The sequence below is a fragment of the Marasmius oreades genome, chromosome 4, assembly GCF_018924745.1.
Source record: "Marasmius oreades isolate 03SP1 chromosome 4, whole genome shotgun sequence".
Classification (NCBI taxonomy): domain Eukaryota; kingdom Fungi; phylum Basidiomycota; class Agaricomycetes; order Agaricales; family Marasmiaceae; genus Marasmius; species Marasmius oreades.
This window is the reverse complement of record NC_057326.1, coordinates 2,129,608-2,147,678: the sequence shown is the minus strand read 5'-3', so window position 1 is coordinate 2,147,678 and position 18,071 is coordinate 2,129,608. Positions and strand designations below refer to the sequence as shown.

The 18,071-nt window shown below is 44.4% G+C and overlaps 4 protein-coding genes across 4 annotated transcripts; 2 read left to right on the top strand and 2 right to left on the bottom strand.

The window, feature by feature from the left end:
• Positions 1–7,529: 7,529 nt before the first annotated feature.
• On the bottom strand, positions 7,530–9,405 carry E1B28_007490 (uncharacterized protein; the record flags this gene model as incomplete). Its single annotated transcript, XM_043152235.1, has 9 exons — positions 7,530–7,584; positions 7,640–7,800; positions 7,857–8,587; positions 8,638–8,738; positions 8,806–8,885; positions 8,935–9,065; positions 9,122–9,218; positions 9,260–9,348; positions 9,399–9,405. The coding sequence occupies 9 exons, from the start codon at positions 9,403–9,405 to the stop codon at positions 7,530–7,532; spliced, it is 1,452 nt and encodes a 483-aa protein (XP_043010321.1).
• Positions 9,406–12,365: 2,960 nt separating this feature from the next.
• On the bottom strand, positions 12,366–13,337 carry E1B28_007489 (uncharacterized protein; the record flags this gene model as incomplete). The annotated part of the gene is made up of 2 exons (XM_043152234.1): positions 12,366–13,280; positions 13,332–13,337. 2 exons carry the CDS (start codon positions 13,335–13,337, stop codon positions 12,366–12,368), a joined length of 921 nt encoding a protein of 306 aa, XP_043010320.1.
• A 1,782-nt stretch (positions 13,338–15,119) lies between these two features.
• E1B28_007488 (uncharacterized protein) lies at positions 15,120–15,960 on the top strand (the record flags this gene model as incomplete). The annotated part of the gene is made up of 5 exons (XM_043152233.1): positions 15,120–15,235; positions 15,293–15,367; positions 15,431–15,557; positions 15,610–15,683; positions 15,741–15,960. 5 exons carry the CDS (start codon positions 15,120–15,122, stop codon positions 15,958–15,960), a joined length of 612 nt encoding a protein of 203 aa, XP_043010319.1.
• Positions 15,961–17,148: 1,188 nt separating this feature from the next.
• On the top strand, positions 17,149–17,591 carry E1B28_007487 (uncharacterized protein; the record flags this gene model as incomplete). Its single annotated transcript, XM_043152232.1, has 2 exons — positions 17,149–17,426; positions 17,504–17,591. 2 exons carry the CDS (start codon positions 17,149–17,151, stop codon positions 17,589–17,591), a joined length of 366 nt encoding a protein of 121 aa, XP_043010318.1.
• Positions 17,592–18,071: the final 480 nt, after the last annotated feature.

The following is an 18,071-nucleotide window of genomic DNA, read 5'->3' as shown; positions in this document are numbered from 1 at the left end:
CCCTTTTACTGCCCTGCCCTTTCCTTGGAACTTCTAGTTTTTTGAGCCATTGAGTTTCTTCATCAGAACCGATAATACTTTCGATTCATCTGAGTCACCCATTTCTTTGATAGTTTCTTCCAGTGCAAATTGGAAGTTCGAGACCGGCGTTGGCTCTTCTTCGACTTCAAACATTAAGCTCTGCGCCATCACCGAAGTCTTAGCCGTCCATCCTTTCTCTTTGGCAATTGCCCAAATCCTTTCCGCACGAGTTGGTCCTGGTTCACCGAATCTCACAAACGGAACCCGGTCCCCGTTTTTCAACTCGAACTTTCCATCAGCATTCCTTCTCAAAATTCCTTTCGCCAATAAATCTGCTTGTTCCGGACAGTCCCTCACGGTATGTCCTTCCTTATTGCAGAACCAACACTGCATATCTTCGACCCAGTTAGACTTTGACGAAGACTCATTTCCATTGCGCGGTCTATCGCCAGGACGTTGGTATTGGTTTCCGTTATTCTGAGTCCCATTTCCGGTGCTCACTTTCATTGTTCTCATCAATTCAAGGAGTAATCGGTTATTATTTTCTGTTGCCTTATTCTGTTCTGAGACTTGCTGTCCCAATTCTCGGAGTTTCACATTATATGTGTCCATCGAAGACGAAACTTTCTGTTCCCATTCGTCTTTGAATTTCTTTTCCCTAGTTTCCGGGACCGGTGGTCTCAAAAACTGATCTTCAGACTGTCTTACACCATGAAGCATCGTATACCCTGCAGGCGTTAACCCCACATAGGTATCTCTACCTGATTGTCCTACTTCTGGTAAATATGCACCTTGTATCATCGTAACAGACATGTTGATAGCCGCTTCCTGAACATCTTCGATCATCCACAGATCCTGACGTTTCTTTAGCTTTTCAGCGATGTCCATGTCCTTACTGGACTCTGCCATGGCTTTGGCAAATAAATGTTTCTGAAGCTCCTCTGCAAAGCGGGGCTCCAAGGTGTTGATATAATACTGGACTAGGTCTACATTCATAATCAACGGCAGATTCACATTTTTCAACTTCTTCAATTCTAAGTTGAATTCACAATTGAACGCAGCTAACTTCAAGGTATGTCCAATCGGTATATACTTCGCTTTCTCACAAATGGCAAGTAGTCACTCACGAGAGCCAATCTTCCTGTCCTGCGCTTCCGGGAATTCCTTAAGTAACTCTTCTCGGAATTTTTCCCAATCATAACCTCGAGACGATGGTACAACCTCCACTAATAGCTCTCTGGTTGCTATGTCCATCTGGGTCATAGTAAAATTGATCCGCGCTTCACCATTCTCTATGTTATGGAACCGGAAATAATCCTCTAAGGCTGTAAGCCAACCTTCGAAATGTTCCGGGTGATCTTTACTAAAGACCTGAAGTCGCAACTTGTATTTGTCCCCTTTCAGGACATCTCTCACTTCTTCAGAGAGCTCCATCCAGGAGTTCTTTGGTGGGCGATCCGACATTTCCATTGGTGCCATTGATTCATTTCTATTCGACATTCTAAATTCTGATTCTACGTCTGACAACAAACTCGATAAAGATGATTCACTTGAGGAAGATGGTAATGGTACTAGACTAGCAGTACTAATGCCTTCTTCAACGGTAAAATACCCTCTTTTCGTCGACGACTCAGCTAAAGATTGATTTATTCTTAACTGGGCTGCTTCCGAATCTCTTATTTGTTCTGTATTCCTTTTTCTCAGTTCCTCAAGCTTCTTCTGAATATTTGAGAGACTGTGATCAAACAATTGTGACTGTCCTGCAACAGTCGAAGTCAAAGTTGTTCTTTTCTTAGAAGTCTCTAATGCTTTTCCTTTATTCGCAACTGGTGGGTCGCTTTTAGGAGCAATTTTGAGAGATTCTTCCGTAAAGTTCAACGGGTATAGGGTAACTTCTCGAAGCGAACTTCTTCAAAGTTGAGATGTACAATGTAAATGAAGTCTTTTCTTAGTGATACCACCCCCTGTGGTGGTCACCAATGATAACGGCACTAAAAACTACTACAAGGTGCAGCAAAACACACTCCAAGCACGAAGTGCACAACCAAACCCAACACTAGCAATTAGCGTAGTTGATTTGTGGAGGTCGGTATCAATGGATGCTCTCAGCAAGGTTCACTGAGAACTCTAAGATAGGACTTCAAGGGTGGGGCTTTATATGGTTCAAAAAAAATTCAAATTCTGTGTTCACAAGTCAAAATGACAAAGGCTTTCTACGAAGTTCACTACTTCGAGGGGGTGTTCAATTCTTTCTAAGTTCAAATAGAACTATCAAATTCAATTCAAATTCGAGTCAAAGCGACTCTACAAGTTCAAAGTTTCCAAGTACCAAAGTGGCAACAAATTCAATTCAAATTCAAAGTTCAAATCCAATCTTTTCCAAATACAAACACCAACTTCGAAGAAGTGGGGCAAAGTATGAGCCAGAGTCCCCTAGTGAAAGCACTTAGGCTTCTGTCGTAGGTTACTGGGGAAATACTGCTGCTACCATCCTTCCTTATATACGCCTTTTCGAATAAATAATAATCAAACGTCGAAGATATGATAAAAAGTCGAAAATATAGAGAAATCCCTTTCAGAGATACCAAAGTACCCTTAATCAGGTATAGTACACGTCAATTAGATATCAAACTGTCCAGAATATAGTATTCCTTATTCCTTTTCCTCATATTTTCTTTATTCCTGTTCCGAGTCGGATATCTTTGACATTTGCATGTGGATACCTCCTGACCCCTTTTTGTTTCCAAGGCGAGTCCCCATGTGCTCCCTTGTTCTCTCTTGTTCTATCCGATCTGGAATAGTCCAAAACTGCTCGATCTACATTCCAGGGATCGTTCCTATGGTTCTTTCCTGGTAGAATGTCCTTTCTGACCGGACATCGTCGACATCCGCCCCTTTTCTTGTTTCCAGCTGTAAGTTACAGCCACCGGCATTGTTTCTGTTCCTTAAGTCCGAAGTGGACTTTAGATAGTTACATCTGTCCAATTGTTACTTCCAGATGTACTTCTAAGAGTTGTTTCCGTCTTTTCAACCAATATCGAAGAAATCAATAAATTGATAGTAAAATCAAGTGTCCCCATGTTTGCTACAGGTAATTGCGAGTGAGACGAGGCCTATCCAAATGAACGAAGGTTTTTAAAGGCTGCTTCATCAGTTCCTACAGGTTTCGGAACGTCGATGACTCTCATCTATAGGGTGTTTTGTACTTTCTGTACTTCGGATAACCCGCAAATAGACCCGTGCTTTGACTAGCAGCTTGGGCTTGCTCTAATCCTCATATTATGTTCCCATTTTGATTATATTATATATAAAAATGTTAAAAATGTGTTTATTTAGGTACTAGTAGATTATATCCGCGATACCGCTCCGTCTTCATCTGAACCAATGTATGAGCGGTGTTTCTGCGTTAAACAAAAGACTTACATTCCTCATATCGTGACCATCGATCCAAAAGCAGAACATGGCAAACGCAGGCGTAAACGATACGTCATTCCAGGTTGGAAAGGAAGCGTTGTGTTCTTGTTAAAACCAGCGGGAAAAGTCACTTTGGAAGGAGTTCTGCCGGAAATCGGGGGCAGTTACGAGGTGTTCTCAGCGAAATACACAAGGCCAGAATCTTGCATAAGAGAACAAGCTTCCAAAGACTGACCAGGAACAGGTTCCACTCCTCCTGGATTCTTAATACTAATGAAGTCGTTCAAGAGAACGGAATGCTCAGCATGGTACTAATCCCCGAGGACTACCATGAACTCTTCATCATAGGTGTATAGTTCCTCGGGAGGATGGTTCATCAGAGGTCCGCGTACCACTCCGTAACCTCCAAAGCCCCGTCTGTCCAAGAACTCCCGTTAAAAAACATGCTGTGGTGGTGCAAGCTACTTGATATATCGAGTGAGTTGTAGACGTGAACGATGGGATCATTTGTTGGATTGACCAAGACAGGTGGAGGTCTGAGAGGTGTTTAAATTGAAGCGACAGTCCTCGTCACACTGCAATGGTCTAACTGCTGATAATGGACAAGGTACGGTGAAAATCCCTGAGACCTCCCCCAACACAGACCATCAAGAATGGCAACACTGAGTCGCAGTCGAGAGGTTTTGCTTTCGCCCAGCACTAAGCCGAGTAAAACAGTAACATACGGGCGGCGACGATTGTAAGGTGCTTGGTGAGTGCTGAGACTGTTCTGGACACGGTGAACAGTCCCAGGGAAACGGAAGTGGGTGTGTGGAGACAGTGATGCATAGAATAGGAACAGTTGGCAGCTTCATGATTATGCTGAGGACAGTCTCGGTCAATGCTGAGAGGAAAATGGGCGAACAGACACATGGATTGCCAGATACATTAACCTTGAATACATACCTGGCCTTCCCCAATGGCAAAAACCGTCAAACAATGTTGCCTAAACGAAATGGGGCACACTCTCGACGGAAAGCAAGTCAGGAACTTCCAGGGATATGAGCCGCAAGCCATCCTTTGAAGTCAATCATGCTCCCTTAGAGAAACGCCTCCCAGATTCAGTTTTACTGTCCGAGAGATTTGTGCAAGTCGATTCCCGTGCCTATCTTCCAGACATTGCATTTGGGTCGAGCACCGAGTCTATCTGATGATCTGTCTATCTGTGAGGATTCGTGAACGCCAAGGTAGGTGCTTACTGTTCAAGATGTTGTCTAGATGAATGGCTAGCTACTGAGAAGGATGGGTGGTGGTGAAGATCCCTGAGATCCCAAACAGAAACCATCAAGATTACAACACTGAGTCACATACGAGAGTGGTTTTTTTTTTTGTTTTTCACTCAGCACTAAGCCAAGTACAGCATTGAAGGATGGAGGTTGACGTTGAACGTTGATGATGAGCATAGCAGGTGCCGCAGCGTACATGGTTACAATGTTTGGTAAGTGTTTGTTATAAGCGCCCACAATTTCCCCGCCTGACGCAACGCGCTCAACTCTCATCTCCCGCCTGCGACTCGCTGCCTCGATAGCTCAGTACTGTTGAGTGAATGTGGGCTTAGTGCTCATGTCGTTGGATTAGTTCCAATGACTGGCTTTCTACTCCATTGTCCCACTGTATCCTCTGTTCCTAGCCGTCAAGAACGGTCGTCAACACTCACGTCCGCCTTCTAGTATGTCCCTTCTCAAACTCATATGAGTGTCTAAATACCATTTATCTGGCTTATATTATTTAGATTATCTCAAACTGGGTCTCTCTCAGGAATCATTGTCTCCCATATTGAGGAACTTTAGGAGGACTGGAATTCTGTATGGACTGGTGCGTAACTTTTTATGCTTTCATCTGCATCAATGTTTATCTTCTTGAGATGTAGGCTCATACCGTTGAATCCGTCTAAGATAATATAACATCTTGCTGATTGTATATTGTGGGATTTGCCCCACATGGGCGAATTTTTTAACAGCTCTTTTGCAGGATTGTGAAAGACAAGTGACGAAAGTCACGTCTCATTTCGCTCAACCTTTGCCTATCGTTTGACTCCCGATCAATTCAAATATCCAATTTTATATCTCTCAAAGGCCCTTTGTCCCTTTGATTAAACAAAGCATTTGTCACAGTCCCTATCAGAGTGGCAACTTTCTGCATCTTTAAAACAACGTTTAAATAACCCACAGGCCGATCACCTCCCCACTCCCGTCCTCCCCAAGAGCTCATGCTTTCTGATTTAGACGAACGAGACAACGGCTTTCTTGAGCCTCCTCAAGGCTTCAAGTTCGTTGACAGAATCCTAAAACCCCCTGGTATGTAATTCATTCTTTCATCAACCGTCTTTTCTTATACCATTCACTATTATGCAGAATCGGACGGTAGTGAACGATACGTTGGTGGTTTCAGACCATACAATGATTTGATAATGAATTGCCATCTGGCAGAGTCCTTTGGCCTGCAGCACGGCTATCCCTGCGATCCGAAATCCAAGGACAGACATGGCCAGCCAGTGGCTTGAAGGTAGTGATATCGGGAGCTTACTCCAAACGTTACTAATCCATTTGTCTGCAGAGCAATATTTACCTTCACCACGATTTGGGTGGCCATAGTAGTATGTCTGCTTGCGATTGAGATAGCGCACAGTGTAATGAGAGCGAGGTGTAGAGTCCCGCTCTGAATCTGACATTGATGCGTGTATGCTAGAGCTCCTTATCAAATCCTCGTCCTGCGCGCGGCAGTATGAAATCAATATGTGCGATGAGCCCATGGAAGGGGTGGTCGAACGCTGTAACGAGTGGAAAACATGTGCTCAGAGGAACCTTTCTGATGTTCAGGTGGCTCAGCTCGCTGCAAGAACAATCAGTCTCGTACTAAACAGCCTTGTTGAGCCAGTGTCACCGAAAGCTTTCCTTTACCACGTGGGTGTACCTGGACACTTTGTAACGAACTATGTAGTGACTAATAGGCTACTTCAGTCAACCGGGGTCCTTGTCTTGGGCTACGCACTCATTGGAAATTTCTAAATCAGAAACATATTTGTATCGATTATACCAGCGTTGTTCGACTCGGCATTTTGTGTCTCGTTGTCACAGATTTCACTGTCTTATCCCTATCTAACATTTATCTTATCTGTGCCATGTGTTTATCTTATCTTATTGCTAGATATCCCAAATATGGAGTGGACCATTGGACTTGTTCTAGACCATTCTAGACACTTCCAGATTGTAGATCAGATCTAGGGGAATTATGTCAGATCTAGATCACACTAGCAACAGCCTTGGCAGGCTAGATGTCTAGATGTTGATCCTTGTTGCCAAGCATGCTTGAGCTATCCAGAGTACTATATATTTACTCAGTGTTACCCAGTGTTACCCAGTGTACCATATAGTTACCCAGTGTTATCCAGAGTACAATTGTTCTTTGGAATGTACCTGGGGTCTTCCAATCAGACAATTACCAAGCACACCATGTGCTACTATTCAAATAGAGTATTAGAGGTCTTAGTATAGTATCTGGGGTCCTAGATAGAATTCATGTATATAAGCTAGACAGTCTGAGCCTTAGAGCCTCAGACTTAACAACATCTTTTGTCTTCATACAACATCTCTGTGCTCTCCATCTAAGCTTCACTGCTAATCTCCTTCTATCACTCTTCCATATCACATCAAGAAACTAGGTGAGTTGCAGATTTGTGATACTCGTTTCAACTCATTTACGCATTGAACCAGATAATAATAGCTTGAATTAGAATGATCTTACCCTGCAACGCGTTGGAACCCCGTAGTACAGCTAGAGTTGTCAAGTAACAACCTTGAACAGATATAGACAGTAGTAGATGTTGTCCCCGACTACTTGATCTGCAATCTGTCAGCTATTACCTCTTTGCTGAGGAGCTTTGTACTCGATCGGGGTGCAACACCACTTCAGTAAACACCAGCATGGATGGGTCAAGGTGTCATGTATTGGTATTGCAGCATTCTGTGTATATGTACATAAGGGGGAAGAATATCATAGATTATATAAGATGGAATACAAATTACAAGTAAAGTAAAGAAAGAGCGTCAAGAGCATTAAGAAGGTAAATAGAACCGATCTATGGGTGCTTTGGGTTCGTCAATTCCGTGACTGGAGAATAGGATTAAGTTTGGATGAAACGAGAAAAAGAGTCCAGGAAACTCACGCTGTCGAAAGGTGTGTGTCGAGGATTGCTCGAAATTTTGGATCATTGACATCGATGTTGCAATGAGCGCACGACCAAGTGCTAAGATCGAGCACCTCTATGTCCATTGCCCCGGTGACTACTTCAAATGAAGCATTGTCATGCCAAGTATGGATATTCAGCTACAAAAGATCTCAACTTAGCGACAATATGATGCTTTAGGGTCCCAGATACTTACACAATCGTGCCATGTGTACAGAAGGTAGTCGTCGTTGTCATCATCCACACACGCCAGGCATCGAAACAGCGGGTTCCGGTTGTCCATGTCATCGGCGGTGGCATTCCAGGGAGACAACCCTGCGAGAAGAACCAGCTTGAAGACCAGCAGGTCAGGGGTGAAGGTGAAGGGGAATAGGTGGAGGACGCTGTCAGGCTTGCACCTGCTGCCGTTGAGATGAGCTATTGCGCCTTGCGCCGTGATACATTTAACGCCGCATTGCTGACAGGTGTATGTGGCGATAGTGAGCCTGGATCCAGTGCCAGGGAAGATGCCCCAGGGATCCAATCTGATCTTGTAGTAATGGTAAAGATTCAGTCCTAAAACGATAGGTGCGATTTTGCGGCTCTCGTTATGAAACACTTCAGAGGCTTTCACAAAGAACTTCATGGAGAACTGAGTTGCTTCCGACAATAGAGCCTTCCCGTTGGATCTAAAGAAAGACTCGTCGAAACTGACTGCGTCCGGGGAAGTCAGGCACCAGGGGAATGCTGGGAAGAGGAAAGCTGTCTCTGGTGTTGGAAGGTTCCGCCACAAACTAGGATGGAGACCCCAGAGAAGGTGAACATAAGCCCTTTTCAGAGCATCCATACGTCCATTCATCACCTTCTCTTCTTCCAGTCTCTTGAACAGCCGTGTGATTCGAGCTTCGCGTATAGAGTGAAGAAGGTCGGCCTCAATGAGAAACCATTCTAGGCTTGCAAAGTCAGAAGCAGATTTCACCATAAATGGTGGTGTATACCTTCAGTAGTCAGCATCCTAGTACTGTCAATGAAAGCATGATTTTTAATGCTCTCCATGTCGGCCCTACTATAGCCGGTCTTCGAAAGGTGTTTCCAAATGCTGTCATGAGACAAGGGAGGGGTGTGTTTAGAGCAGCAAGATATAAAGGAAAGATGGCACAGCTTACGCAGCGAGCCTGGCCGCCTTTTTCTCCTCCGTGACTGTGGATTGATACTGAGAAGTATATCGATCGCAGGCATTCTGCAACTGCGAGGAAGGTGAGGGGGTAAGCGAGTGAGAAACGAGAGACACGCACAGACAAAGCTTTGGCATGCTCCAAGACACATTGGTCTCTGAAGGTTGCCAGTTGATCACCTGCTAGGCTCTCGAGGCCGTTGCGAATGGATAGGGCATGTGCTGCCGAATACAACTGTTCGCCGTCTATCACTGAAGTGACACGATAATGAGTTCAAACGTTGAGGTAGAGAGCATTAAAGACGCACTGATTGAAGGGATAAGATCAAACACCCGAGTGTCCTCGGGTAGGCAGAGTTGATACTTGAGTTCTGTTGCCGGGGATAACCTACAAAATGCTGAGCCCTGGTAATGAAAAGGTTCGGTAAAGAGAAAGTTTGGTTGACCTTGTGTAAACGCAGCTGGCATATAGCCTCTGCCCCAGATGGGGGACCAAAAACAAGGAGGTGTGACTCCCTCTGCGACAAGAACAAAGCTATTGACAGTATTCAGAAAACATATGCTGAAACAATGATCGAAACTTACTCTGCATGAGGGTCCATTACACAACATATTCACCCAGTTGTACGGGTTCACACAGGGGGGAGGGATGGGGACTGCCAGTGCTTGGAGGAAATGGTCCCAAACTGCTCGATAGACAGTACATGGTTTGCATAACCATGTTAGAAAGTGTTTGTTCACAAGGCTTAAACAAAGAACTGACGCAATCAGTAGGTTGAGAATGATCTGTATATGCGTTCGTGAATAGATGGACAGCAAGGCGATCAACGGAAAGACTGACTTCGATATGCACTTCGACAGGTAGGGCACAAAAAGGAACGAAGGGGGCAACGCGTGTCGATTGTTTCTGGAGGGATCTTCTCGGCCGTTTGCAGGGGCTAGAGGTCGGTCTTCGAGGAGACATGGATTGAGTGGCTTGTGCTCTTGGGGAGGACGGGAGTGGAGAGGTGACCTGTGGGTTAATCGTTTGTTTTAAAGATGTAGAAAGTTGCCACTCTGATGGGGACTAACTCTGATGGGGACTGTGACAGATGCGTTGTGCAATCAAAGGGACAAAGGGCCTTTGCGAGAGATATAATTGGATATTTGAATTGATCAGAAGTCAAACGATAGACAAAGGTTGAGCGAAAACGAGGCGCGACTTTCATCGTTTGTCTTTCACAATCCTACAGAAAAGCTGTCCTGTTATCTCTTCAGCAGTACGAGCCTACATCTTCAAGATGAACGTTGATAGTGATGAAAATATGAAAATTTACGCACCAGTCCGTACAGAATTCCAGTCCTCCCAATGTTCCTCGACATTGTAGACAATGATCCCCGAGGGAGAGGTCCAGAATGAAAGGGTATCGCAGTATTCTGAGCCAAATAAATGATCTTTGGACATTCATAAGAGTTTGAGAACAGATTTAGAGGCATACGTATACGTATGTTGTTCGTTAATATGGACAACTGTTCTCAGTTTGACTGCCAGGAACAGTGGATGCGGTGGAGCAGCGAACATCGGAATGAGAGTCGTTAGAACTAATCCAATGACTGTATGAGCACTTAGCCCACTTTCACTATAGCACTGAGCTATTGCTGTACATGTCGAAACGGAGAAACGAGAAGCGTGAGGGCCAATGAGGAAGATCTAGTGTGGGAAAATGTTCCGGACGCAACTGTACACTCATGACTATGCACGTGGCCAACAGAACTCAACTCCATGCCATGATCGTTGTTACTTTTCTTACTTGGCTTAGAGCTGAGTTTGGAAAACAAAACCTCTCGATAGCGACTCAGTGTTGCAATCCTTGAATGTTTGTGTTGGGGATCTCAGGGATCTTCACTGCTACCTGTCCTTGACTGTCATTTCCATACATTGCTTTTTCTTACCTGGCTTAGTGCTGAGTTCGGAAAACAAACTTCTGGATCGTGACTCAGCATTGCAATTCTTCATTGTTTATGTTGAGATCCCGTGGGTCTTCGCCATTTCCTGCTGTTCGTAGCAGCTAGGCCATTCCAGTGCAACTAGGGATTGTTATTTCCATTTCGACTAGAACAGTAAGTACCTTCATTGGTTCCCAAATGCCCCACAAGCAGAATAAACATGATTAGATACACTCAGGACTCGATGCACATACAATTTCTGGAAGATGGGCACAGGAATCGTGTCTACAACAACTGGCTATCCGCAACACCTGAGCCTAGGAGGTGTTTCTCAGAAGAGGGCAAGATTGACTCGAAGAGATGGCTTGCGCCTTATATCTCTAGAAGGTCTTGAATTGTTCTCCGCCGAGAGTGTGTTCCGTTTTCTTGAGGGATCTGTCGGGGAAGGCGTAGATTTTACAAGCCTTATGTTTTTGGGAATTGGTACATCCATTCACCTCAATTCCCGAGATTGTTCTCGGCATGTTCATGAAGCTCTCGACTGTCCAGATACTGTCTACCCCTTGTCTTCACAGACCCGTGGCCACTTCCGTTTCCCTAGTACTGTTCCAAGAACAGTCTCAAAACTCTTGTATACAGACATCACATGTGGCCTGCAGACTCGACTTCATACCCTTCGGCTCGCCGCCCTTATCAACCAACCGTGACTCAGCGTTGCGTTTCCTGACAGTTTTCGTTGGGGATCTCAGGGATTCCCAGCGTTACCAGTTCTTCTCAGCGGCTGTGCGATGAGGATTGTCGTTTTGACAACAACTGGAACAGTAAGTACCTACGTTGATTCATAGATACCCCACAGAAAGACTGAACATGAGATAGACTCAGTGTCCGACCCACATACAATGTCTAGACTACATGCACAGGACCCGACCTATGTACCAGTATCTGTCTACGATGATGGGTGCCCGCACCTAGGAAGCGTTTCTTAGGAGGGGGCATGATTGACTTCAAAGGGATGGCTTGTGCCTCATATCTCTAGAAGTTCTTGACCTGCTTTCTCCCAAGAGCGTGTCCCAGTTTGTTTAGGGGATCTGTCATTGTTTCAAAGTTTCTGCAGTCTCGATTTTCAGATAAATGTATCTGGCAATCAGTATGTCCATTCACCCTTTGTCTGAAATTATTTTCAGCATTGATCATACCAACTGTCCAGATACTGTGTATCATTGTCTCCATGCCTGGACCCACTCTGTTTCCCTAGTACTGTCCCAATGTCAAGAACAGTCTCAATCTCCCTGTAAACATTCAATTCCGACGGTCTGACCTCCTATCAGTTTGGCGCGAATCCCTCACGTTCGCCTGACGCTAAGGGTCAATTTTTACTTCTCCTCAATGTTCTCCAACTATAGTCACGACTTTGTCTTTCGCCGCCGATCAGAAGTTGCCGAATCTCATGCCCACCTTGCACATTCCACCCAACTTGAGTGATTTTATTGTTTGCGAAGGTGATCAAACATGTTAATAATCGTGCTGCATTCCCAACTCATGTCGTATCTTGGCAGGCAAAAAAGTCGTCATTGTTGTCATCTCCACTAGCTAGTTAAATACATCGCACGATTCGGTTCCAACCGCCTATCTCCTAAACTGCATGGTGGATCGAGATTCGGTAGACACAGGTCTGATTCGCCCTCTGTTATCTTTGATCTCTAGAATAACCATGGACGATACTACACTGTTGTTTGTTATAGCGGCGTCCATTTGTAGTCCCTCGGTGGCATCGTACTCTATGTCGGCCAAGTGTACAAGGCTTCCTTCTGGAGCGCTGTTTGTCTGTCTGATCTGAAATTGGGTTGTTGAAACAAGGTCTTCCCTGAGGAGATGATCTCTCGGGGGGTCTGGCAAGAGTGACCAGAGTGTAAAACGGGAGGGTGCTCGTGATAGAAGACTAGCGGAAAGTTCGCGGTGGTCTGGATGATGGAAAGAAAGATGTGAAATGATTATAGGCTCTGATAGTGATATTGCAATATGCCCAGTTGAACCAGCAAACGACCAACAGCGAGCTATGCGAACCTCAGAATCGATGACAATCGGAGGGGGATATACTTTGACATGTTGGAGATGAAATCCCCGAGACTCGTATAGTTCCCGCTCCTTCATGCTCAGCTTCCTATAACCCAATGTCGGACTTGTGAACTCCTCCACAATGGATCCACCGTTCGTGGCAAGCACATAGTCTAAGTGCACGCTGGTAGGTAAGTGCTCATCCGTAGCAGCCTTCTCAAAGTCCGCACAAGAGAAAGGGTTACATTCTTGCCGGAAGAATGCCCCTTGAAGCCAGCATAGAGTGTTTTGGGCGTAGCAGAGCTGCATGGATACGGACATGGAAGCCCAGGTCGGTATGGTTGTGTATAGCCACACGCCAATGGTCGCCACTGTCACCATGTACACTATCAATGCAAGCCCTAGCTCTAATGACTGGAAGGCTCTCGTCAGAACCCTTTGATGAGAGTTCTTACTGGGTCGTTTGATCTCCACGCGCGGGGTTGGCTATTAGAAATGTTTAATGTTCTTATTCATCGAGCAAGCATTCCCAATCACCTTCATGACTTGTCGCTATCGCGATATAAATCGTAAAAGACCTTAAAGATGCATATTTATACAATTTTAACACTTATGAGTTATAAATTATGGGATTAATAGGACTAGAGTGAGCCCGCACTTCTAGTTAAAGCATGAGCCTCTACAAGAGACTTTATCCGTACGAAATGTACAAAATTAGGAAAGATGAGAGACTTTGCTGAAGTTCAGAAAACTGTACGAACTTTGGGAAGCAGCCGTTTAAAAACCTTCGTTCTTTTATTGGAAGGCCTCTTCTTACTCCTGGAATGCTCATAGCAAACATAGGGATTTTATTATACACTTTATTGAAACTTCAACGAAGTCTGGTTGGACTGCTCGGATATATGGAATTCTCGGATATAGAAATCCAAACAAGGATAAAGGAAGGAACATCTGATTCTCACGAACGGAAAACGGAAAGAATAGGAATTTCTCGGAAAACCAAGGAAACACGGACTTCAGCGAAGTGCACGTGTTATTTGATTTCAAGAGGGAAACCTTGGGGACAGGGCCTAGGATCGAGGCTAGATCTTCTCCAAAAAGGAATAGAACAGGAACAGGAAGAATGGATACGCCTGAAACAGGGACTCGTTCCCTAGGAAAAACAGGAGAATGCAGATATGTCGGGTACTTCGGCAAAGTCAAGTCCCTACATCGCAACCAGGAAACAAGGAACAGATATTCAGTTTAATATTCGATTGGGCACTTCAGCACATAAAACTCTTGTATTATACCCGATTAAGCGAGTTTCTGTTTGACTGAAAGGGATTTCATTATTATTTACTAGTTTCACACACATTTTGGACTTTTACTATTATTTATTAGAGAAACCGTATATAAGGAGGGCAGGAAAGAGGGATTTTCCCCAGCAACCTACGAGAGGAGACGCAGTTCACCTACTAGGATTCACTCGAGATTTGACCTTTGCCCCAGTCTTCACTGAAGTTGGTGTTCTGTGTTTGGAAGGATAGATTAGATTATTGCAATTGAATTTGGTATTGGCATATTGTCTTGGAATTGAACTCTGGATATTGAAGTCAATTTGAGCTTATATTGAATTTGGATTGCTATTGTCTAGTTTGGATATTGAACTTGAAACCGAACTTCGGCGAAGACTTGTAAAAGCTTTGTTGAAAAGTCAGATATCGAATTTTGGGATTTGTGAATCATATTGTCACTCTTGTAGTGAAAGAACCTTGATTGAAACTACTATAAAACCAAAGACCCCTCATATTCTATCTTTCTTGGTGCCTCTTAGTGAAAACTAAAGCCTTAAGAATACCGACCTCCACCCCTTACACTTGTGTATACTCTTCTTGGTGTGGTCTTAGTTTGCGCACTTCGTGCTTGAGGTGTGTTTACTAGCCATATTTAGTGGTGTTACACAGCGTTATTATCGCAGTTTGGTCTCTTTCAGGATTGTTGAAATGGATGAAGAGGAATTCACAGTGGAAATGGAGGATGAAAAGTCGAGGCATGGCATTGTCAGCACAATTTAGTGGCACCAAGATGGTAGTGGAGTGCTCGAAAGAGTTAGCGGAGTGCGTCAGGGTTGATTAACTATATGACGGTCTTCAACGGCCCGGTTACGTGATAGTCGAACAAAGTAATCTTTCCTTGGCGAGATGTTTGGTCTACATATAAGCAACAGACACAGAACTCAGTCACCTACATCCATACGCCACTCTTGGTGCTGGTCACCACTACGTGAAGAACACTCGCTCCCTGTTCCATCAATTTCTTTAGCGTCTATCCTTGATTTCAGCCATGCTCGTGGTCATGTATCTTCCTCAGCTGGTTTTCAAACTTCCGTATCAACGATACGCCAACAGGATCATTCCAATGCCGACGTTTACTACCATCAAAGAAGATCAATTGCAGAGGTGAGTCCGGTTGATGTTGACAGCCCTTACCTCCAAGCCCTAATAATCTCACTTTAGCAGTGATCACCTGGTGGGTGCAGGAGCAGAGGTCAAGATAGAGGAACCATTTTTGAATTCGATCCCGATGTTTGGGTACGTGAGATAGATCTCCGAAACAAAGGGACAGCAAAGGTTAAATTCCAAAATGCTCAAAAGACAGGACCAGCTTCACGATCTCAAGCCAGTTAGCGTGGGCGATCTTTCTACCGGAAATGGGCCTATTGGGGTACGAAATCGGCGGGCCTTGATTGGCACACGAACTTGTCAACTTCAACGGCGAAAGGTATGTCATTGTATGCAGTCATCTAGATCATAAACATCTCAACCCCTTGCAGGACATTTCAACATGTGATCCATATCTGTACTACCGGAAACACAAGATTCGGGGTCAAAACACTTTTACGCGATGGTACACAGTAGTGTCTCCTGGCCCAATAGTTCCCTGACTACCCCTGAACAACCACAGGGATCTGCAGGAGTATGATCTCTTGCTTCATATTGACACCGACATTGTCCCAGAATATCTTCACTATAAAGCCATAGATTATGCGTGTTTCATTAGTGTCTGGATATGGAGAAATGGGCAATGGGAAGCCATTGGTGTTGGGGAAGAACGAGATATCTTCAGGTCCAGATACCACCTGAAGATCAATTCTCGTTTCGAACCAGACTGGGTGAAACATTGATTTACATGGCCCTTCATTTTATACTCGTCTATTTCTTCTGAATACAGATCCATACTATGATGTCACCAACTGTGTACACTCGTCCAATTTTCATCTTTACATGTTTAACATTCTCTGTATAGCCTCAAATATCAATGGTGATTGGAGGATCAGTATCTTCGGGAATATGCCAGTCGAAGGTCTTAAGCTTGAGCAAACAGCCGTCAGGACAAAATATTGTGGGTTTGTGGACTGTTGTGGACACGGTATATATTATGTAAGCACCTACATGCAGCCCTGCCACAGCAGTGCCACGACCAACTTCTTGCCAATTGCATTAACCTTTAAGGTGCCATTGCTGTTGCTCTCTTACTTGGCTTCGTGCTGAGTGACAGCTCCTTTTGATTGCGACTTAGTGTTTTACCTTAGGATCTCAGGGATCTCCACCGTTATCTGTTCTTCTCTGCAGTGTGGAGGGGGAAAAGAAGGCTACGACGCTAAGTCGTAGCAAAGAAAGAAGCAGCAAGCTAAGAACTCAGCACTAAGCCAAGAGAAAGGATAAGAAAGGGATGATGGAATAACGCAGACGCAGCTGCTCGCAAAATGAAATTACCACGTGCACGTGGGACTGTAACATAATGTACGATGTTTATGCTATGGTCAGATGCCTATGTTACGCTTTGCCCGGTTGTAGCATAAATCAAGCATAAATCTTAGCAACTTTATGCTAACATTACATTTCTACACAGCTTAGCATAATGTAAGAATAATTCATACCATACCGTAAACAAAGCATAAATCTAACGTAAATCTTTTCCTTTATTCTTGCAAGATCCTGGAAAATTTATCAACATAATGGGAAAATCATGTCAACATAGCGCACGGAAAATTTTTTTTCATAATGTTAACGTAAAGTAAAGCGTAACTCGTGTGAATTACGTTATATTTCTTCCTGTGTCATCAAGTAGGTCGGAGTACCGGGGTTTGGTACCCCTCGGAGTACGCCCTACATGGTGTTGGGTTGTTTTAGGCATATGCTATCCTCAGCGTCAGGGCTCAAGGCCCGGCATATGCATAGGCGGTTCACCCTCCTGACACCAGGCAACGACGGTCATCTCTGTAGCAGCTGGTGCCTCCTTCTTGCAAGCTTCGCTCGCCGGTTTCCTATTTGGTCGTCAAGTCTCTCAACTATCGGTCCAGATTGCACACATGGCAATACTGTCTGGAGTCACTGTCAATCAAGAGAAAGAGAAAGAATACAAGTTCCCGGAAGACAGTAAGGGCACAATAGAGAAGCATAAAATGTATTTTGTCACCTTCACCTTCATTCCAAGGCTGACTAGGGATAACAACAGATACTCACTGAAAATGAAGAAGGATGCATTGAAGACACTTTGCCAGAGGTATAAACTGGGAGTCAGTGGAACCATCGCCACTCTGCAGGGAAAACTGAAGGTGTTCAGCGAAGATTGGGACCAATGGATACTGTACATGAACGATTCAATCATATTCATTGACATCTCGCAATGCTAACTTTTTCTCTCTCTTCTCATTGCTACTCTAGGCTCAAGGCCGGAGCACAGCGCACTCATAAAGGTCTGCAACCTGTCCCTGGCAGTAAGAAAAAAACTCTCAAAGGGGCACAACTATGACCCAAAGAGTGGCTGGGTTTATTTGGAGGTTCCGGAATAGTAGGGCGCCTCAACAGGGAGTACAGTTTGCAAAGGCAGTACCATTGCTTGGGTATGTACTATCTATTACTCATAACTTAGTCTAAAGTACAATATTTCCATTATCTAGGCTAAGGAATTTTGAAAACAAGTATCCGACACGCCCTCACTCACAGGAAACAGTGGTGGAAGACAACACAAAGCCTGAGGTACACCCAGTAAGTGGATTCATCTGGTTGAGTGTATCGATAATAAAAAACCTAATATGAGCATCTCAAGATGTTTGGAGGGCAATTCGTCGTTGACTCACTAGGTGAAATTTTAAACTGACTTCTACATCAGTCATTGGCAGTTCTGGCAACGACCACTCTTTCAACCCACTTGGCTCCAGCTATGGGTCTACTCCCACAACATCTATTTTTTTCCGAGAACAGCCGCCACAACCACCGGCATCATCCACTC